This window comes from Rhinoraja longicauda, chromosome 13 (assembly GCF_053455715.1).
Source record: "Rhinoraja longicauda isolate Sanriku21f chromosome 13, sRhiLon1.1, whole genome shotgun sequence".
NCBI classification, from domain to species: Eukaryota; Metazoa; Chordata; class Chondrichthyes; order Rajiformes; family Arhynchobatidae; genus Rhinoraja; species Rhinoraja longicauda.
The window spans coordinates 10,145,881-10,168,614 of NC_135965.1; the positions used below are offsets into that span (position 1 = coordinate 10,145,881).

A 22,734-nucleotide genomic window follows, 5' to 3' on the forward strand; every position below is an offset into this window, starting at 1 on the left:
AGGGATACTGAGTTACTCCAGCATTTTGTGTGTCCCCCATGATCCAGTCTGTTTATCCCTGCCAGAGCATTTTAACGTTTCAATGAAATCCTCTCTCATTCTTCTAAGCTCCAGTGAAGTCAACACAATATCTCTCTTCATTTGATAGTCTAGCCATTCTGGGACTCAGTCTGGTGATCCTTCGCTGCTCTACCTCAAGGCCTAGTACATCCTGTATTATACAAGGCCATCAAAACTACACTCAATAATCCAGGTACGGTCTCACCAAGGGCCGATCTAGTTGTGGCAAGTACTTCATTACACAAAACCTTTGCAGTGAAGGCCAGCATACTATTTGTCTTTTTACTTACTGGCTGCACCTCAATTTTTATTCTCAATGACTAGTGTACAAGGACAAGCAGCTCCCTTTGTACATCAGCATTTTCCCAATCCATCACCATTCCAATAATGTTCTGCCTTCCAGTTTTAGCTGCAGAAGTTGATAACTTCACATTTATCCATGTTACACTGAATCTGCTTTATACTTGCCCAGCCACTCAGCTTTGTCAAAATGGCCGCAACGCCCCTTGGTGCTTTCAACATCACTCAGACTGCCTCCAACATCTCTCCAACAACATTCTTTTCACTCTGAAGAAGGGTCCTAACTCCAAATGTCACCTATCTATGTTCTCCAGTTCCTTGTTATTGGATTATGGGGAAGGTGTTTTCCTTGGCTGGTCGTCTGTAGAATATGAGTAAGATATTGTGTGGAGTGAGATGAGGAAAGCCTCTTAACTCAGAGGGTGGAGAGCTTGTGGAATTCTCTACAACAGAAGATGGTGGAGGCCATGTTACTCAGTATATTTAAGAAAGGTAGATAGATTACTGGACACAAAAACATTGTGGTGTAAGGAGAAAGTGGGAATGTAATTTGAATTAACGGATTTGCTGAATGACAGAACAGGTTTGAAGAGCTAAGTGGTCAACTCCTGCACGATTTTCTATGTCCATATGCGTCTTACCTTTTTCTGTCTCTTTCTACATTAATTGTCCCTCAAACATTAGACAATAGATGACATTACATATAGAACATAAACCAAACCGCACAGAAACTGGCCCTTCAGCCTACAATGTCTGTGCTGAACATGATGCCAAGATAGATTAGATGTATGTATCAGTCTGAAGAAAGGTCCCGACCAGAAACGTCACCAGTCCATGTTCTCCAGGGATGCTGCCTGACCTGCTGAGTTACTCCGGCACTTTGTGTCTTTCCTTGACAAACCAGCATCTGCAGTTCTAGATTATTTATGGATTAGATGTATCATTGGCCTAGTATTTTCAGTCAGCAGCTAGCTATCATCATTGAGCAAGGACACAAAATTTACTTCAGCGTTTATATGGCACAGGTTGCCCGCTAACTGTTAGGCAGACAAGGACACAGCACAGGCAGGGGTGCCACAGTGGTGCAGCGGTAGAGTTGCTGTCTTACAGCACCAGGGACCCGAGTTCGATCCCGACTGTGGCTGTTGTCTGTACAGAGTTGGTACATTCTCCTTATGACTGGGTGCTCCGGTTTTCTCCCACATTCCAAACGCTACAGGCTTGTAGGTCAATTGATTTAGGTAAAATTGTCAAATTGTCCCTCGTGTGTAGGATAGTGCTCGTCTTCTTCTTGCCTATGGCATGCAGGCTAAAGTTGTTGGTCGAGGATAGATATCCAGGCCAGGGCAGCATCAGTTGCTGGGTGGATGGCCTTGATGCCACCTGGGAAAGCCTCAGTGAGCAGTCATTCACGATGTGTGGGATGGTCCGGTCTGGATATCCGCAGTCACAAGCAGGGCTGTCTGTCTGTCATCCCCCACTTGTGCAAGTGATGGGCTGTTCTTGCATGGAGGGTGGGGATCCTGTTCAGGGTTAGCCATTGCTTGCGATGGAGGTCAAATCCCGGTGGTTTCACTGTGGGGTCTGTGATGACCTCTCCGTTGTTGGTGTTGGCACCTTTCCAGCCACTCAGTCTTGGGGTCAAAGTTTCCAGGGATTTGGCCGAAGACCAGAAGGGTTTGCGAGACTTCAGGCACATGTTAGGCAGATTGTTCAAGTCAGCATGGATGGGAAGGCCAGGGTTAGCCTCGCTGGTGCACCAATCTTTCAACATCCTCTCCCTTCTGCGTATGCTGGGAGGGGCGATGTGAGAGAGGACAGGGAGCCACTGCAAAGGTGTTGACTTAAGCGTCCCTGTGATGACCTGCATTGCAGAGTTAAGGACAGTGTCAACTCGTTTGGTGTGGCAGCTATTAGCCCAAGCTGTTGAGCAAAACACGGCTGTTGAGTAGACTAGGGCTAAGCTTGCGGTACGGAGGGTGTGTGCATTGCATTCCCAGCTGTTGCCTGCAAGTTTCCTGATGATGTTGACCCTTGCTTTCAGTTTATCAGCCACCCTCTTCAGGTGTTCACGATAGGTGAGGGTGCAGTCCAGGGTGACTCCGAGGTACTTGGGGAATTCCTCATTCTTCACCAAAAGGACTCTAGGAGCTTTGCATTGGCGAGCCGATTGCTGAGGTGAAAGGCAGTGACAGTTGTCTCCGATGGGTCGGGGCGAAGTCGCCAGAAGGTGAAGGACTCCTCCATCCCCTTCAAGTCTTGGGTTAGCACTCTGCTGATATCCTCAAGGACAGCTCCCTGGTAGGCAAGAGCAAGGTCATCTGCATATGCAAACTTCCTGGACGAGGTAGTTGGCATGTCACACACATAGATGTTGAAGAGTAGGGGAGCTAGGACAAAGCCCTGGGGGAGGCCACCATTCAGGGTCCTGACAGAACCTGTCTGGTCCCCAAGCGAGACCCTAACTCTACGGTTGCTGAGGATGGATGAGAGGGCACGCATGGTGGTTTGGCACTTCAAGATTCTGGAAGTTTTCAGCCACAGACCATGTCTCCACACGGTGTCAAAAGCTGATGACAGATCGACGATAGCAACACCAGTTTTCAGGGCACGTTGGAAGCCAGCCTCTATATTGGTAGTGAGGGCAAGGACTTGATCTGCGCAGCTTCTACCAGGTCTAAAGCCAGCTTGCTCTCTGGGCAGAACAGGTTCTACCAATGGGGAAATCCTGGCAAGCAGGAGGTGCTCAAACTGCTTGTAGGATGTACACAAGAGGGAGATGGGTCAGTAACTAGCTGGATCATCAGCAGAGTTCCCAGGCTTGAGGATGGCGATGACCTTAGACTCTCTCCAGGCCTTAGGGATAATTCCTCTACAATGAACATGGGTGAATGAAACAGCCAACCAGTTGTGTCCTTGGGGGCCAAGGTTGTTCAGAGGTGCTAGTGTACAGAGTGATCGATGGTCTGTGCGGACTCTGGGGGCCTGTTTCTGCGCTGTATCTCTAAAGACGAAAGATACAAGAAAATAAGAGCTGAGACTAGACTAGTCGACCAGGCCTCTCAATCCTGCCCTGTCTTTCAATACGATTGTGGCTGATGTCACCTAACTAATTCTGGTGTCTCCAGGAGATAAGGAAAGTAGGAGCATTTCCATGTGCTGACTTTTGTTCTGCATTCCTTTCAGGTTGTCCTCCAGGCACCTATGGACAGAATTGCAACCAGGTGTGCCAGTGCTCAGGAGTCAATGAAGAGTGCCACCCTGTTACTGGCCACTGCACCTGCCTCCCTGGCTACCATGGGACCAAGTGCGATCTCCGTAAGTATTCAATGGATTTGCAAACATTGATCCCTACTTTGCAGGAGTCTGTCAATTTCTCCATCTTCTGGTCTTCTTTAGTTTGCAAAATTATGAATGAATTAATCATGAATTAAAATGCAGCTTGCAAAATCATTAATATAAAAGTGTTAAATATTTACGTTCATAATAACCTCCCCAATGTGATTTTCCTTATCTATAGCTCATATATTTTACATTTTACTTTTTGATGAAGTATTAAGTTAAATTACGTAGATCCTTAGTAAAAATAATTACTAAGAGTAAATATAATTATTACATTTGTGTGTTATCATAAAATTTGCAATGACAAATTTCACTTGTAGAAATTAATATTGATCAGTTATATCAATTGTTCTTTAGTTTTAGTTTTAGAGATACAGCTTGGAAAACAAGCCCTCTGGCCCACCCCATGTCTGCACCAACCAATGATCCCCGCACACTCGTGCTATCCTACACACACTAGGGACAATTTACATTTATACCAAGCCAATTAACCTACAAACCTGTACGTCTTTGAAGTGTGGGGAGGAAACCTGAGCTCCCAGAGAAAACCCACGCAGATCATGGGGAGAACGTACAAGCTCCGTACATACAAACACCTGTAGTCAGGATCGAACCCAGGTCCCTGTAAGCCAGCAACTCTACCTCTGCGCCACTGTGCCGCCCTATCTGAGGCACAAACTAAATGATTCAAGCATTCAGTATAATCCCTTCACAAATAACCCTCTCCTTTAATCTACAGTACATATATCGTTGTCAGGTTAAAGTTCTTAGCCTTAAAAACAATGTTTGATGCGTATGCCTATAGGCAAACTAATCTGCGGTTCTAATGAGGTAAAAAAATGATTCTGTAAAACTATGCTGCTACTGTGTTTGAGCTGAAATCCCATGTGCAATTTTAGGATATTAGACGTACCAGTAATAAAGTTAAATTAATGGCTCACAAAATGATCAATGGCAGCAGGATTTATTAATTGCGTGTATTCGTGTAAAATGATACGAAAGCTCCAAGAGTGAACAGACTTGCCTTTCAGATTGCCCAGAGGGGACCTATGGCCCATACTGCCGAGAGAGATGTAAGTGTCAAAAGGAGGGTCGGTGTGACACTGTGACTGGAACCTGCCACTGCCCTCCTGGATTTATTGGAGCCGATTGCACGGTTGGTGAGTTACTCAAGTCCCAAACGTCCGATAGAATCACTTATGAGAATAGCAAGTGGCAGAAATTAAATCAGAACATTTGGTAAACGTTTGTAAATGGTCGTGCTACAGTGAATACATACATATGTTAGAAACAAAGAACTGCCGATGCTGGTTTACACATGAGGGGACAAAGTGCTGGAGTCAAACTCAGCGGGTCAAGCAGCATCTCTGGAGAACATGGTTAGATGACGTTTTGGGTTGGGACCCTTCTTCAACCAGATGTTGGTTGAGCCAGGATATGCTTGTTCAAGGTATCCATTGACATCGTCAAGCATTCTGACAGCACAAGTAGCCCAGTCAATATACTTTATAGAGCCACCTCTCTGTTAATACCATCAGGGAATTCATCAACAATTCAGACTGGGCTCAGCATCCTTTATGTAATGAGCTTTAATTTTGGAGATTGAGTCTGAATGTACCAATTGTACATCATTTGGAATGGCTGAGTTAAAGATGCCAGTGTTAAAGTTGGAGGAACAGCACCTCATATTTCGCTAGGGTAGTTTACACCCCAGCAGTATGAACATTGACTTCTCGAACTTCAGATAGCCCTTGCTTTCTCTCTCCATCCCCTCCCCTTCCCAGTTCTCCCACTAGTCTTACTGTCTCCGATTACATTCTATCTTTGTCCCGCCCCCTCCCCTGACATCAGTCTGAAGAAGGGTCTCGGCCTGAAACGCCACCCATTCCTTCTCTCCAGAGATGCTGCCTGACCCGCTGAGTTACTCCAGCATTTTGTGCCTACCTTATTGATGACAGTGATATCTTTGACTGTTACCACCCCATTCTGAGACCACATGAGATTGCTGTAAATCCAGGAGAGAGGGTGAAAAGTTATGGGCATTCTTTTGAATGGACTTTGCGTCACATCACTACAGTACCAGGGTCATTTAGATCACAGGATGGACATTTTTCTTTTCATCTAATATATGAGGTGTAAGTTTAGATTTATTATTGTCATGTGTGCAGAGGTACAGTGAAAAGCTTTATTTTACTTGATATCCAATCAAATCAGTTAATACCATACATAAATACAACCAAGCCGAACTCAAGTTCAAATAGTAGAGTAAAGGGAAAGATGTAGAGTGCAGCATATAGTTGTCAGCATTGGAGCACACAAGTTCCAGTGACAAAGTCCAATGTCCGCAATAGGATAGAGGTGAATTTGATAACGCCCAACCTTATGGAAGAACCTTTCAGATATCTGATAACAGAGAGGAAGAAGCTGTTAGAAACATCGAAACATAGAAAATAGGTCAGGAGGAGACCATTTGGCCCTTTGAGCCAGCACCGCCATTCATTGTGATCATGGCTGATCATCTACAATCAGTAACCTGTGCCTGCCTTCTCCCCATATCCCTTAATTCCACTAGCCCCTAGAGCTCTATCTAACACTCTTTTAAATTCATCCAATGAATTGGCCTCCACTGCCTGTTCCTGAGTCTGGCGGTGCACGCTTTCAAGCTTCTGTATCTCCTGCCCAATGGGAGTGGGGAGAAGAAGGAATGACCGGGTGGAACAAGTCTTTGATTCTGTCGGCTGCTTTTCCAAAGTTGCGTGAAGTGTAGATGGAGCCTTTAGTTTTAGAGCTATAGTGTGGAAACAGGCCCTCTGGTGCAGCATGTCCACACCAACCAACAATCACCCGTACACTGGTTCTATCCTACACACAAGGGACAATTTATAGAGGCCAATTAACAACAAACTGACACATCTTTGGGATGTGTTAAGAAACCAGAGCATCTGGACGAAACCCACGCAGGTACGGGGAGAAGGTGCAAACTCCATACAAGCAGTCCCCTGAGTCAGGATTAAACCTGGTCTGGTGCAGGGAATGGAGGGACATGGATCACATGCAAGCAAGGGAGATTATTTAAACTTGTCCAAGTCACTTATGTATATCACAAACATCAGAGGTCCCAGCACAGATCCCTGCGGAGCTTTTTAGTTGCATGCTATCAAACAGCGAAAGGACTATATATGATTGCAACCGTGCCGTCCACAGTGTACAGATACAGAATAAGGGGTATAACATTTAGTGCAAGATAAAGTCCAATAAAGTCTGATTAAAGATAGTTCGAAGGTCTCCAATGAGGTAGATGGGAAGTCAGGACCGCTCTCTAACTGATGAAAAGATGGTTCAGTTGGCTGATAACAGCTGGGCATCTGGGGATATGTGTTTCTCTGGGAGTTGAGCACTGTACAATGTGCCTGACTATCGCTAGCCTTGGTTCTATCAAAGTCAAAGCACTGCTTGCTCTGAACTACTCTGGTGACTAGGCTGATGTTAGTTCACGCGTTTGTTAATGTCTATATTTCATGGCATGCATTTTCAATATTTCTCCCATCCAGGTTGTCCAGAAGGTTATTACGGGAAAGACTGTGTGAAGCTGTGCGACTGTGGTAAAGATGGTCAGTGTGACCCTGTGTCAGGAAAATGCCTGTGTCGGTCGGGAACAATGGGCCCCACTTGTCACACAGGTACTGTGACCTTATTTATTCCAAGCAGTAAGTTAGAAATCACCAGTGTGCAATATGATTTGGGGCCTGTGCCAGGGGCCAGGGGCCACAGTTTGAGAATAAGAGGTAGGCCATTTAGAACGGAGATGAGGAAAAACCTTTTCAGTCAGAGAGTTGTAAATCTGTGGTATTCTCTGCCTCAGAAGACAGTGGAGGCCAAGTCTCTGAATGCATTCATGAGAGAACTAGATAGAGCTCTTAAGGATAGCGGAGTCAGGGGGTATGGAGAGAAGGCAGGAACGGGGTACTGAATGAGAATGATCAGCCATGATCACATTGAATGGTGGTGCTGGCTCGAAGGGCCGAATGGTCTCCTCCTGCACCTATTGTCTATTGTCTATTTGTACCTTTGCTTCTTTCATGGAAAAAATATTCTAAAGATGAACCTAGTGCAGTATAAATGTGTAAGTTATTTATATTCGCACCTAGTTGATTCTTCTTCCTGGGCTGTGGGTCTATCACACAAAGATAACATGAAAGTAAACCCGAGGCCAATCTTCATTCCGTTATTGCTCTTGTAGTAAGTAATATAGCACTCTCTCATTTTCAAGGTATATAGCAGATGCTTAATCGGGTTGTACGTGCTTTATTGCAGGTCTAAATTTTCTGTTGCTCTCTTAGTTTCTCAGCACACCAGCAGGGGAATTTGTTTAAACAATGCGATTTAGGTTATTCAGAAATGCCTATAAAATCTAGCAAGACATGAGGATCATTCTGTACTGAAGAATATACAGTAGGGGAGGTTTTACATTGAACATGAAGTGTACCCTGTAGACACCATATGAGTGATTGTTTCTGTCTGAATTCTTTAAAGTGAATTCTTTCAAATTCTTTAAATAAACAAAAAATGCTGCAACTACTCAGCAGGTTAAGCATAAAGATAGGAAAGTGTTTCTGTGCATTTGTGTGTCGTTGCATTTGTGAGTTTCCACACAGATTCTGCCTGACAAGCTAAGCACTTCCAGCATCTACGTACCTGCTGAAATTTCAGATTTCTGGCCTCTGCAGCATTTTGCTTTTCTACTCTTCACTTTGCTGTTGGTTTTGTGCAGGTTGTCTAAAGGGAAGATTTGGACAAAGCTGTGGACAGGTTTGTGCTTGTCAGAACAATGGCGTCTGTAACGCAGAAGATGGGGCGTGCTCCTGTGGCCTCGGGTGGACTGGTGTCCATTGTGAGAAAGGTACATGCAATGATTACAGCAGTACATCTGCTGCATGACATTCCAGATTCTGGAATGGCCGTTAGATAGGGCACAGAAGTCATCAGATTATAGCAACATAGCAATTGTAGCTGGCACAAAAAAGGACAAACTCGTGATTATAAGGTAGACACAAAATGCTGGAGTAACTCAGCAGGTCAGGCAGCATCTCTGGAGGGAAGGAATGGGTGACGTTTCGGGTCGAGACTCCATCGACCCCTTCATCGACACTCCTGATTATAAGGGTCTTTTCGGAAGAGGCATTTGGAAAAAAAGGCTTCTGTGCTGGTCTGGAGAAGTTCTGAATAAATCTTATTTAACGTAGTTCATTGATGAATTGTGATTGTTACAATGAGGAGATATTAGAGTAAATAATGAGGACCATTTGGTTAAGATGGATATATGATATTGTAACATTACACAGGACAATGTGGGTAATTAATGTTATTCTGAAGAATGTGGGGTAAATTGCAGAGTGGGGAGGGAAGGAAGGTATATCAGAGTTACGTTCAAGGATTGCTGTATCTGCCCTTCAATCTGTAATGTGTTAGAGTCTGCATCGATTGCTTTGCCTTATTCAAACAATTACATGGAAATGACGGGTTGAGACGATTATGGGTCAAGCGCAGGCAGGTGGGGCTAATGTAGTTGTGGTACCTTGACCAGCATGGGCATGTTGGGCCGAAGGGCCTGTTTCTGTACTGCATGACTCTATGACTGTGAGGCATGGAGTGATGGTGAAGGGTTTTTCTGCTGGCATTGCACTTTAAAGTTCTTTGTCAAAGTACATTGTCAAAGAATAGTACATGGTGCCAGGAATGTCGAGCGATGCTGGGAAAGATGAGAGTTGTTGGGAATGATGGCCAGTCCTGGGAATGTCGGGAGATGCTAGGAATGGGACGCTGTCATGACAATGTTTAGTATTTCGGGAATGGTGGGTGATAAAGCGAGCTATCCTGGAACCGGTGGCTAGCTAGAAATGAAGGCAGTGGGGTGAACAAAGACACTGAGAAACTGTTTAGTGAAACATTTATTTTGTGTGTGTGTGGCAGAATGTCTTGTTGGAAAGTTTGGAGCGAACTGCCAGCAGGAGTGTTCGTGCTTGAACAGTGGAACATGTGATCGGTTTACGGGCACCTGTCAGTGCTTGGAGGGTTTCTACGGTCCGCTGTGCGAATACAGTGAGTAGACTCGGTTTTTACGCCTTCTTCCCTATCTGTTAAACAACATGCATTATGTGACAACTGGCAGTGTGGCTTATAAAGCCTTGCTTTGACGGGGTGTTCTATCAGAATCAGAATCAGAATTACCTTTATTGTCATCCAAAAAACAAGTCTTTTGGACGAGATTTCGTCACCCCCAGCCCAACAGTAAGAGCAATAAAATAAGCAATTACACAACCACAAACCAACACAAAACAACATGGAAAAAGAAACATCCATCGCAGTGAGTCTCCTCCAGTCCCCTCCTCACTGTGATGGAAGGCCAGAATGTCACTTCTCTTCCCCTGCCGTCTTCTCCCGCGGTCAGGCTGTTGAAGTTGCCACGTTCCAGGCTGCGCCGGACGGTGAAAGGTCCGCAGCGGGCCGACCCAAGCCCCGTGATCCGGGGCGGGCGAAGACGCTGCCGCTGCACGTCGGGGCGGTCGTGCAGCGCCGGCGGCAGCGTCTTTGCCCGTCCCGGATCGCGGGGCTTGGGTCGGCCCGCTGTGGACCTTTCACTACAATTTTACAGTTGTAATTTTACAGTTGCAATTTTACAATGGGCCGAGGTTTGTTAAACCTGCGTGGAGATGATTAACTTCTGATCTGCGCCATGAAAATCACTCTTCTGAAAGAAGTTTTTTTTTCTCAGTTTCATTTTATACGAAATGAAGTTATCAGTTCGAAGCTTTTCAAACAGCTTTCTAGAGAGCAGGTTGAAAACTTGCTGACCATTGAACATTAGTTATTAAAGTGAATTTTGTTTTGACCCAAACAGCTTGCTGATCAAGACTTGAGCCCAATTGTAATAAGCAAACTGACAAGCAATTGTACAGAGATTATTTTAAAATAAATGTGCCTTTGCCATTTAAAAACAAAACAACTCTCTGAAGCAATTCATAGTATTACTAATTTGTTCTAATTTGTTTCATTTGGTTGTTTAAATTAATACTGATGAGCTAATTAATTGATTGCATCGAATGGAAGTCACATTCCCAATCTCGTTGTACCCCTGTACAATGACAATAAAGATATATTGTACTTTGTACCACATAGTAGACATGGTGATGAGAAAGATTTAAGGTTGATTGGGAATTACTTTGACCACTGTATTTCATTGGTATCTTTCCTAGGTTGTCCTCTGGGTTTTTATGGCTTGTTCTGTGCACACTCCTGTGATTGCAGGAATGGTGCTGCCTGTGAACCCAGCACAGGGCATTGCATCTGCCCACTTGGTTATCAAGGTGACAACTGTGAAGAAGGTAATGGATCCTGTGATTATTATTTCATACCACTGCCGTTCAAGTGTGAGGGGATTACACGAGGTCTTGTGTAATGGCGAACAGTTTTTAAAATGGGCAAGAAGATAGACACAAACTGTGGGAGTATTTAAGCAGGACAGGCAGCATCATCTGAAGAAGAATCTCGACCCGAAGAGTCTGACCTATTCCTTCTTCCCAGAGATCCTGCCTGCCCACTCCAGGACTGTTACTCCAGTATCTGTGTCTATCTTCGGTGAAAACCAGCACCTGCAGTTTCTTCCTTCACATTTAAAATGGGAAATCTGGGCAATAATATGTGTGAGAGGGTTAGAAATAGCAATTTATGTGAGGGATTTGGTTTAATTTTTGGTTCATGATCCTGTAGATACTTGGGAAGTGAGATAGAGGCTTGATTCTAACTGGACAATTCCAGCAATTGATATTTATGATTTGATTTTTATCAGGCAGTAGAGTGTAGATGTGGTATCTTGATCAGCATGGCACGTTGGGCCGAAGGGCCTGTTTCCGTGCTGCATGACTCGAAGTGAGGTATGGAGCAATGGTGAAGGGTTTTTCTCCTGAATTGCACTTTAAAGTTGTTTGGCAAAGTCTGGGAATAGTACATGGTGCCAGGAATGTCGAGCTCTGCTGGGAGAGATGAGAGTTGTTGGGAATGATGGGCAGTCCTGGGAATGTCGGGAGATGCTAGGAATGGGAAACTGTCATGGCAATGTTTAGTGTTTCGGGAATGGTGGGTGATAAAGAGAACAATGTTGGAACTGGTAGCTTGTGGTAGGAATGAATAAATTTCCTTCATTGATGCTTCCTGTTGCTCATTCTTTTGATTACAGTGCAAGCTCTATCCCTGTGACTGTGGAGATGAAATCCTCCATTTTTATCTGGGAGTGGTATATTAGTTTGATGAAGGGATATGGGTGGATCCTAAATGAACAACTTTTATGGATTATTGACCAATAGTATATTTTTATCTTCCATTCCTTTATTGCTTGCTGGTTGTATTCCTAGTTTCCTTGTATTGTCTTCATCATGCCTGTTTGTATGAGGCTTCCCAATCTCATTCACACATATTCTCTCGCTTTCACACTATATACACACATACAAAGAAAGCTAAATCACAAAATCCAGAAGATGATGGCAAAGTTAGAGATCTCAGCTAGTCTTTGGCACTATTTAATCCTTTGGGTTGGACTTCTTAATAGGAATTCATAAATTCATAAGTGATAGGAGCAGAATTAGGCCATTCGGCCCATCTTGTCTACCCCACCATTCAATCATGGCTGATCTGTCTTTCCCTCTCAACCCCATTCTCCTGCCTTCACCCCATAACTCCTGACACCCGTACTAATCAAGAATCTATCTATCTCTGCCTTACCTGGCCACCACAGCCTTGTGTGGCAATGAATTCCACAGATTCACCACCCACTGACTAAAGAAATTCTTCCTCATCTCCTTCCTAAATGAACATCCTTTTATTCTGAGGCTATGTTCTCTGGTCCTAGACTCTCCCATTAGTGGAAACATCCTCTCCACATCCACTCTATCCAGGCCTTTCACTATTCGGTAAGTTGCAATGAGGTCTCCCCTTGACACTTCGAAACTCCAGCGAGTAGAGGCCCAGTGCAGTCAAATGCTCATCATATGCTAACCCACTCATTCCTGGGATCATTCTTGTAAACCTCCTCTGGACCCCCAGCACAGCCTTCCTCAGATATGGGGCCCATAATTGCTCACAATGCTCCAAATACCTTGATGCTCCGTGTACTCAATCTCCCCTTTGAACCTTTGGGTTTTGTGAATGTTCCACGTGCTCATGTGTAACTGTTACATTGTTTGTATTCTAGCTTGTCATGCTGGATATTTTGGGGAAAAGTGTCAGAAGACTTGCGACTGTGAAGGAATCAGTTTATGCCATCCTGTAACAGGGAGGTGTTTCTGCCCACCAGGTAGAACAGGAGATCGATGTGAAACAGGTGAAAATCCTTCTGCATATTTATTGTTCCTGCATTCTAGTTACATGATAATAGACTAGCTTCTACCTTGAGGCTCACCTATGTACAGTGAGGTTTGGCTTTTAAATCTTTAGAAGTAGTAGATTGTGGTCCAATAGGATTGCACTTGTTTTAAAAACCATCATTATCTCTCGTAGATATTTGCTGTACAATAGAGTCATAGAGTGATACAGTGTGGAAACAGGCCCTTTGGCCCAACTTGCCCACACTGGCCGACATGTCCCAGTTACACTAGTCCCACCTGCCTGGTCCATGGTCCATATGCATCCAAACCTGTCTAATGGTTTCTTGAATGTTGGGATAGTCCCTGCCTCAACTACCTCCTCTGGCAGCTTGTTCCATATACCCACCGCCCTTTGTATGAAAAAGTTACCGCTCAGGTTCCTATTAAATCTTTACCCCTTCACCTTAACCCTATGTCCTCTGGTCCTTGATTCACCTACTCTGGTCAATAGACTCTGTGCATCTACCCGATCTATTCCTCTCATGATTTTATACACCAATCTAAAGGGTCCATTATTTGCTGTGGGAGGGAGATAAATTGCTTGAGGGGGTGATTAACTGCTGAAATAGTTGAATGTTAGACTGCCATTCACTGGCCTAGAATGATCAAGTGGTAGAGTGCAGGAACTTTAATTGAGCAGAACAGTAGGTTAGGTTACATTCAGATGTGACTTGATTGAATCTTGCTCAGGAAATTCCAGCATTTCGTATCATTTAGTAGGCTTTAGTTTAAATCCAAGCTGTGTCCATTGGAACTCAACTGTTTTGGCAATAATCTAATAAATTGACATTCAGCAGGATCGTAATTGAACCTCAGACTCAATTCTACAGTGGAAAGACAGAATTTATAAATAAGTCTCCAGTCAATGTTTTGGCTTCAACCTCACTCCTGTGCAATTTGCTTTCCTCTTGTTTTTAGCATTTGTTTCAACCCACCATGCACTGGGCTCTGGAACACGCTACCTGAATGGTGAAGGTACAAACACTTGTTAGGCAAGTCAGTTTAAGTTTGTTGTCATCTGCACAAGTAAGGTGAGACACAGGGATAGCGACAAATGTTGCTTGCAACACCATCACAGGCATGTGGACTAGACAAACACAAAAAAAGACAAATTATTACAAATTACACAAAACAATTCAAAGGAAAACGACTGTGCAAAATACAATACATTAGTGCAGAAACACTAGTGTATTTCTGCATGAGTGAAATATTTGCAGAATACAATTAGAAAAACCCCAAAATAGACACAAAAAGCTGGAGTAACTCAATGGGTCCGACATCATCTCTGGAGGAAACGAATAGGACATTTCGGGTCGAGACCCTCCTTCAAAAAACAAGTCTATGGTAGTGCAAGCAGTGGACTGTGGTGTTCTATTGTCGAGGTAGGAGTAGGTTTGTGCAGGTAGATTCCAGAACATGATAGTTGCAGGAAAATATCTGTTCCTGAATTTGGTGGTGTGGGACTTCAGGCAGCTGTACCTCATGACTGATGGTAATAGTGAGATGAGGGGACAATGCAGGTGATCCTTGCTGATAGGTGCCGCCTTCTTGATGCTGCACCTCACATGAATGCTTTTGATGGACCAGCTAAGTCCACCACTTTCTGCTGCCTCTTGTATTCCTGTGCATTGGAATTGCCACGATGCAACCAGTCGGGATACTTTACAGTACATCTGCAGAAGTTTGTTAGAGTATTTTAAGTTGTAATCAGTGAATGACATTATCGAGATGGTTCCTGCTATGCAGATGGTCCAGAGTAGAGTGAGATAACATCTAATACTGACCTGTGGTGGCAATAGACAAATTGTTGCAGATCCAGGACATTTCTGAGACAGGAATTGATAAGTGCCAGAACTAATCTCTTGAAGCATTTCATAACACTGGATATATGTCCTACCAGCTGGGAGTCATTGAGGCAGGTCACTGTATCTCATTGACAACTATAATTGGAAATCATTATTATTCAGAAGATCCAGTTTCTTTAACTGGGTAGGGCATACTCTACATTGTTATAGATGGGAGAAATTAGAGTAATCCACATGTCTGCATTATTCTCTTCAATAGACAAAATGACTGAATGTCCTCCTCCGCTGGTGTTGATTCAGGAGTTCTGAATCATAAAGCAACACTGAAATAATCCATTTTGCATGGGAACAGCACAAACAATTTTCCAGTAAATTATTTTTGTTTTCCGATAACAGTGATTTGTAGAACACTAAATTGTCCTCTGAAAAGCATATCCATTCTTGTTGCTGAAGAGTAGAAGAAATTGAACCTCTTGAATAAGTATTTTTTCCCAGCTGTTATCAGGCAGCAGAACCATCCTTTCACTAACTGGAGAGCGATCCTGGCCTACCACCCACCTCATTGGAGACCCTTGTGTCAAATCCTCGCCTTGATCCGAATATAATGAACACACTCCAAGGACGCAAGAATACAGACGTTTTGTTTTTCTCCTCCTCCATTCCTTCACATCCTGGTAACATGTGTCCTCTGACCTTTCTGACTCAGAGTAACACGTGATACGTTTGAATACGGAGAGTTACCATGACATCTTGGGCTAATTTTTATCGGACTTTACTGGACTTTATCTGGCACTAAACTCCCATTATCTTTATCCGTACCCTGTGGATGGCCTGATTATAACCATGTATAGTCTTTTCGCTGACTGGAATAGCACGCATCAAAAATGTTTTTCACTGTACTTCTACAATGCTAAACTAAACAAAACAAGTAGATTTTTAAGAAAGACTTGTTTTGTTCTCTTCCAGAATGTCGAATGAACAGATATGGACCTAACTGTTCCTTGGTCTGCCACTGTGCAAACAAAGCTTACTGTAACCCTGGTAATGGAAGTTGTGCATGTCCATTCCAATGGATGGGTCCAACGTGTGATGAAGGTATAATCACAGTCTGCTGTAACACAACAGTAACACAACCAACATCACAAGAAACAGATTGAATTATAGGTAGATAAAAGGGGAATAATGTTTGACATATATATATATCAGCGTTCTTTGCAAATATAATAAGCAGGATGGACAAAGGGGATGGACATAAAAAGCTGGAGTAACTCAGCGGGTCAGACAGCATCTCTGGAGAAAGGGAATAGGTGGCGTTTCGGGTTGAGACTCTTCTTCAGACAAAGGGGAAACAGTACATGTATTTCGGAAAGCATTCAAATAAAGATTACTGCATAGGGTAAGAGATTAAGGCATTAGAGTAACACATTGATATGGTCAGAGGATTACCTAAAACACTAAGAAGAGTCAAAATAGGTAAACTATAAGTAATTGGGATCAGCAATGGGATATTAATCATTTACAATCTGCATCAATGGATTAGGTGAAGGGACTGCCTGAATTTATTAATGATTCAAAAGGAGGACACAAAAGGGACTTCATAATTGAGTCCAGTTGTCAACTACTTAGCAGATAGAGCACACTGTGGGAAATGTGAAGTGATCCACTATTTGTTAGATATAGAGATATAGAGAAATTCAGCACAGAAACAGACCTTTGGTTTTCTGTGTCCACCCAGAGCATCACGCACCCACGTTTACACTAATTCTAGCCAAACCATTTTATTCTCGTCACCATCCCATCAACTTCGCCTAGATTCTAACACTCATCTACACCAGAGGTGCAATTTACAGTGACCAATTAAATTACCAGCCTGCTTTGGTTTTGGGTTTAGGGATATGGAAGGAAACCAGAGCACTTGAGGCCATGGGAGAATGTCCAAACACTGCACGGGATTGAACCTGGGCCACTGGCAATGTTAGCGAGCAGCCCAGCCATCTGTGTACAAAGCAGGGTAATGTTTAAAGGGAGACAGAATGTAAAATGCTGTTGTGCAGGGTTCTGGCTGCACATGAAGAACAAAGTTAACATGAATTGGCAGTAAGGAATTAGGAAGACAAATGGGATGTTGCCAAGGGGTGGAGTATAAATGAAAATAAACCTAGCTGCAGATATACAGGGCACTGGTGGGACAATCATTGGAGTTTTGCATTCATCATTTGCCTGCTTACTTAAAAATTGATTAACTTGTATTGGAAGCTGTTTCCTAGGATGAAGGGGTTATCTTATGCGCCTATATTTTCCAGAGTTTAGAAAAATGGGAGATTTTTATGTTGATACATAAAATATTATGGGGGATCTTGAATTAATGAATGAATATTTTATTGTCACATGTGACAAGTCACAGTGAAATTCTTTGCTTGAATACCCAAGGTATGCAAACAGTCACCACATAAAGGGCGCTTAAAAAGTTTCAAAGTATTCCTGCGCCAAGTCCCCCTTTGTTCTCCCCCCCCCCTCCCCTTCCACTCACGGCGGTCCCCCCATGCCGGGTCCTCCATTGTTCATTGTTCTTCCCCCACCCCCACGCCGGGGGCTTCCTCACTTCCACGTGGTCCATCCTCGTTTGTCGGTCGGCACCCTCATCGACCGCCGCAATGACCTCTCCACTATCGCTGCCATGTCCTCTCCGGACGCCCCAGTGGCACCGACCCCAGCCCCAGCCGCCATCTCCGCCAACCCAGTATCCAGGCTCCGATAAATAAGATCTTGACTGGGTAGATGTTTAAGAGGATGCTTTCCCACTTGGGAAGGTCTAATCTTGGAGGGTGTAGTCTCAGAATATGGGAGTTCCTCATTTTTTAAGGAAGAAACATTGCAAAGTGATCTCCAGGGAGAGGTTTGTGAATCTTTGCAATTCGCTGTCTCACAGAGCAGTAGATGCTGGGAAATTGTGGTCATATTTTAACGTCAAGATAGATTGTTGGTCTGTACGGGAGTCAACGTTTATGACAAATAGACAAGAAAATTGAGCTGAGCCCACAATTTGGAACAACAACATATTAGCAAAAAACAACCTTGCACTAGATATTCATAAGAGATTTTATAGTTAAAGACATTGTCTGATAATGATTTAAGGTGAACCTTGCAAGTAAATGTAATTTACTTGGAGATAAACATTTTTTTCTGCCATCAGACACCATGGAAATAGGCTGTTCAGCCCAATTAGGCCATGTTGACCAAGATGGCCCATCCAAACTATTCCCATTTGCCTGCGCTTTGGCCCATATCCCACTAAACCTTTCCTAGCCATACATCTGTCCAAGTGTCTTTTAAATGTTGTCATAATATCTACCTCAACTACCGCCCCAGACAGTTTATTCCATACACCCCCCACCCACTGAGTGAATGACCCACGTAGAAATGACATTGTTCTTGCAGCCACAGATCTAAAATCGAAGTAAATAAAAACCTTGAGGCTTCTTTCTAGGTGGACCACCACAGTCGGAGACCTCCTATCGGAGTGTGCAGTCGCAAGGGCACCATCTGTGGAGAGGGGCTCCTCGCTCATAGCTTGCTCCGGGGTTTTATCTTTCGTAGAGATTGGACTTGTTTACATCTGAAGATTGACGGGAAGCATCAGGAAATGTTATGAACTATGGAGTAACAGACCTGAATATATACCTGCACATCCATTTCAGTGACCCGAATGGAAAATCCAAGGGCGCAATGTTTTATTTCATAGATTATTTGATATCCCGCAGCCATTTTGATGTTCTGATTCTAATCTGGAGCAATTTAAGTTTCAGCAGGGAATTCTGTGGGGAGAGGCATGTGGAGAGTTGGTCGGCCTCTGGTGCCTTCAAATATTTCTGTAAATACGTTTACTAGGTCTACACACAAAGCGACATTGCAGTAATTAATCCCGAGGAGCTCTGGAAGTTTAACTTTATTGGTACACATAGGTAACAGCATATTAGATTATCTGGATAATTGGATGAAATAATTCTAAATCAAAATACAAAAAATACTAGTAAGTTCTAGACGCAGTTTTGCTGGCCAGTTCCATTTTATATAGAGCTTCGCCATTTTACGATCATGGCAGAATTTTTATTTAATCCTGATCTATTAGGTCCTCTTCAAATGTTTTGAGAATTTCACCAAAGAGCGTGTCCTCTGATCTCCTCAAAACTTGGTGTCTTGCCCTAATATGCTAAATTTGGTAACGCCAATGGACAGTCAGAAGCTGAGGTTTTATGTGATTTTGTTGCAATGAGGGTTTAGAATTAGTCAGCTTATGGGGAGATTTGCTCATTTTCAAAAAACTTTCAAAAAGTTGTTCTCGAAGAAGAATACACGTAAAATAATCGACAATGAGCTCAGCGACACGTTTGTGATCTTAATCAGCCATCATCCACATACATTTCTTAACATCCTTTCTATTAGTCCAAAATATACTGTGACCTTATTGTTTTTTTTCCTCAGTAGTTTTTTCCCCATCTTGACTTGATCTGTACTGCAGTAATTCTGTTTCTGCTCTCTGCTGCAGATTGAGCATTGTGTTTCCACCCGAGTCCCCTCAACCTTTTTCTGCAAGAACTATCATTCTCTAATTAAAAAGAAAAATTGAGGGCACTACCACTAGGATTTTGTTGTTGAATTCTCTTGGTTCAGAGAGAAACTGCATTCACACGGTAGCCAGAAATGCCATTGAGGTTTTTTCCCTTTTCATCAGTCCTAGCAATGGTCTTTTCATTAGTCTCAGTGGGAGCAATTGTCTCATCTACCATTTATCTAGGAATACAGGAGCAGGACAAATATGCTGCTCTGTCACCTAATACCATAATTGTTTTGCCCATTTATTTGATCACTTCCGACATACAGAAAATACCTGAAGGATACAGAGACATATCCTCACTCCTAACACTGGGGTAAAGAGGAGTTAAACAACTTTTTGTAGAGTTTCAACAGTGTATGACACTTTGAGTTGGGGTAAATCAGTTCTATTAAAGGACATTGCCCAAGGATGTCTCTGGAGATATCTTTATGTGCAACTGCCCATACATCAGCAGTGAATATATTCAACTGTCTTATGGTAAGTTGTCAGACATCTTTCTTTCACTGCACTAAAGCCGATTAACACAAAATTTATTCATGAGAATTTTGAGAGTTAACAAGATGTTACATTTTATGTAGAGGGGGAAGTATATATCAGAAGCCTGGCAGGAACTGAAATCTGTCCCATTAGCCTCTGTCTCCTTCTAACGTTTTACTTTTAATAAGCCTGATCCATGATTTGTAACCCAACTCATTGAATGAATTTACTTGCTTCTAGTATCATAAAATTAGGAAACCGAGAAATTCTGGTGGAAAACATAGGATGGGAAAATAATAATGTTTCATTGAAAATAATAATGTTCATTGAGTCATTCAGAATGGAAACAGGCCTTTACGTCCAAGCCGACCAAGACACCTATGTAAGCCAGCCCCACTTGCCCATGTTTGACCCATATCCCTCTCTACCTTTCCTATCCCTGTACATGTCCATTGCCTTTTAAATGCACCACCTTGTAACTCCTTGGAATGTATTTTGTATGTTTGCATTATTTCCTGTGTCTATTATTTGATCATCAGCATATGCCAATAACCTGCTCAGTAAGTAGTCAAATCACAATGAAAAGAAGCAGTCCCACTATACCTCCATAATATATCTGGCTGCTTCCAACCCGAGGAATGACGAGCACCTAGTTCTCTTTTCTCCTTTTAAATTGACGCTTCTCTTAAAGCCAACGTTACAAATATTCACTGCCCACTTCGACAAGTGAATTATAAAATAGGAATGTGGGCTAATTGTTTTTCAGCGGTACTGCCAGGAATGTAATATAATAGACAAAATATTGCTTTTGATGATGGTTTTGAATTAATTTACAATGTTCAATATGAATTTACCATCTCCAGAGGAATGTGCCAGTAAACCCACCTTTATTCAGATTGTATCCAGAAGTGGATCAGCAGCCAGACACCCTTAAAAGCATCAGTATTGTTGTTCCAATGCAATATTAGATAGAATAATATGTTTAAGTATCGATACTGAGAGATGTATCTGCGTGCAAAGGCCATCAATGGTGTTAGCCAGTTTCTAACAAATTAGGATTGTAGCTATTCACCGTGGCCATGAGCTAGTATGGAGTTCTTTGCTTGTCAGAGTCTCAATTGGCACAATGAAATATTTCAGAGAAAATACAAGGCCAGATGATGGCGTGTGTGTTGTATGGATGTGTAATTATGTCAAGTAAACCACATATATGACAGCCTATTCCATTTATCTGAGATTAATCATTAGGATGGTGTGTGCGTGTGTGTGTGTGTTGTATGTTTCTTTTGTTTTAATTAAAGCCTTTTACTGTAAATATATTTGGTACTTGAAATATTCAGATGGGAATCAATTTACTCAACCTTGAGATTACCACAATAAACAGAGATGTAATGTCAGGACTGTCAATGGAAATATCATCCCCCAGTGGGTATACGGTGCCTGAGCCTGATTCTGCCAGTATTTGATCCTGCAACGTTAGATATCAATGTTGAAAACAAAATGTGTTTTGATGATTCCTTTCTGCCTTAGTGTCTTCAATGGAATCTTGTAAATGTTACACTAATCTTGATGCTGACATCTCAAGGAAGCCAAATTATGTTTCATCAGTATTTTATTTTTAATGACATAATTGCAACAGGAATCGTGAAAATGAAGCGTTGAGAGAGGGGAGGGTTCCGAATACAGATAAAACATGCTGTGTAACTGGAACAGCTACTGCAGTCTTGGTTCCTAAGACATAGTGTAATATCAGCTTGGAACAGCACATTGCAGCCTCCCTGATGACCGTCTGCCCATCAGATTCCTGCTGTCACCAAGCTGTTCTGTGCGACTAACCAATCTCTGGCTAAATCAGCGTGGCTGGTGACTGCACTGATGTACAAATCTTACCAATGACCAGCTTATAATAATGTTTACAGAAGGGATACTTACCCAAGCCCGTGCAATGATGAATGATCAGCCTTTCCAGCAGCAGTGAGGTTGCAACTGGAGTAATGATGGTTTTGCAAATCGCTAATTGTAACTGGGCTCCTTAAAATTCACACGAAAGGGATGGAAATACCATTGCTATAGGTTGGATGCCATCAGATTATCTTTCCTATTAACTTTACAATGGGATATATGAAGATGGTCCAGCATGTGTAGGAAGGAAGTACAGGTACTGGTTTAAACCGAAGATAGACATAAAAAAGCTGGCGTAACTCAGTGGGACAGGCAGCATCTCTGGAGAGAAGGAATGGGTGATGTTACCCATTCCTTCCCTCCAGAGATGGTGCCTGTCCTGCTGATTTACTCCAGCTTTTTGTGTCTAAGACAGTCCAGCATGGTTGTTTATGCTATCCTATTTCCTATGTATCTCACAACTTCTGTGACCTGTCTTTTGAATTGAACCATGCTTTTTATTGTTAAACTTAATTTGTACTGAACTTGGTGCTATTTTTATACATTATAAATAAAATGATGACTTGTTTTAAAAAAAACATTATCTTCTCGTTTCTTTAAAATGGAGGACACCAGATGCTTATGGCCTTCATAACTTAACACTGCTTTCTGCCAGTTAAATAAAAATCACACATCCACCATAATCTAGAAAAGGAATGGCTTTTAAACTCTTCTTTCGTGACCCAAAGCACATTACAGCCAATCATAGATGTTTTAAATGTGGCTACTAATGTAGAGACCATGGCAACTAATTTGAACACAGGAAGTTCCCACAATT

The 22,734-nt window shown here is 42.7% G+C and overlaps 1 protein-coding gene across 1 annotated transcript in view; it reads left to right on the plus strand.

Moving 5' to 3' along the window:
• Window positions 1–22,400, plus strand: part of LOC144599140 (uncharacterized) — a 302,751-nt gene extending 280,351 nt beyond the window's left edge. Inside the window, exons 30-38 of the mRNA XM_078409871.1 lie at window positions 3,547–3,678; window positions 4,734–4,862; window positions 7,254–7,382; window positions 8,474–8,602; window positions 9,673–9,801; window positions 10,956–11,084; window positions 12,947–13,075; window positions 15,890–16,018; window positions 18,411–22,400. Coding sequence (XP_078265997.1) covers window positions 3,547–3,678; window positions 4,734–4,862; window positions 7,254–7,382; window positions 8,474–8,602; window positions 9,673–9,801; window positions 10,956–11,084; window positions 12,947–13,075; window positions 15,890–16,018; window positions 18,411–18,493 — 1,118 coding nt within the window. The 3' untranslated portion in view covers window positions 18,494–22,400. The remainder of the gene's footprint in view (window positions 1–3,546; window positions 3,679–4,733; window positions 4,863–7,253; window positions 7,383–8,473; window positions 8,603–9,672; window positions 9,802–10,955; window positions 11,085–12,946; window positions 13,076–15,889; window positions 16,019–18,410) is intronic.
• Window positions 22,401–22,734: the final 334 nt, after the last annotated feature.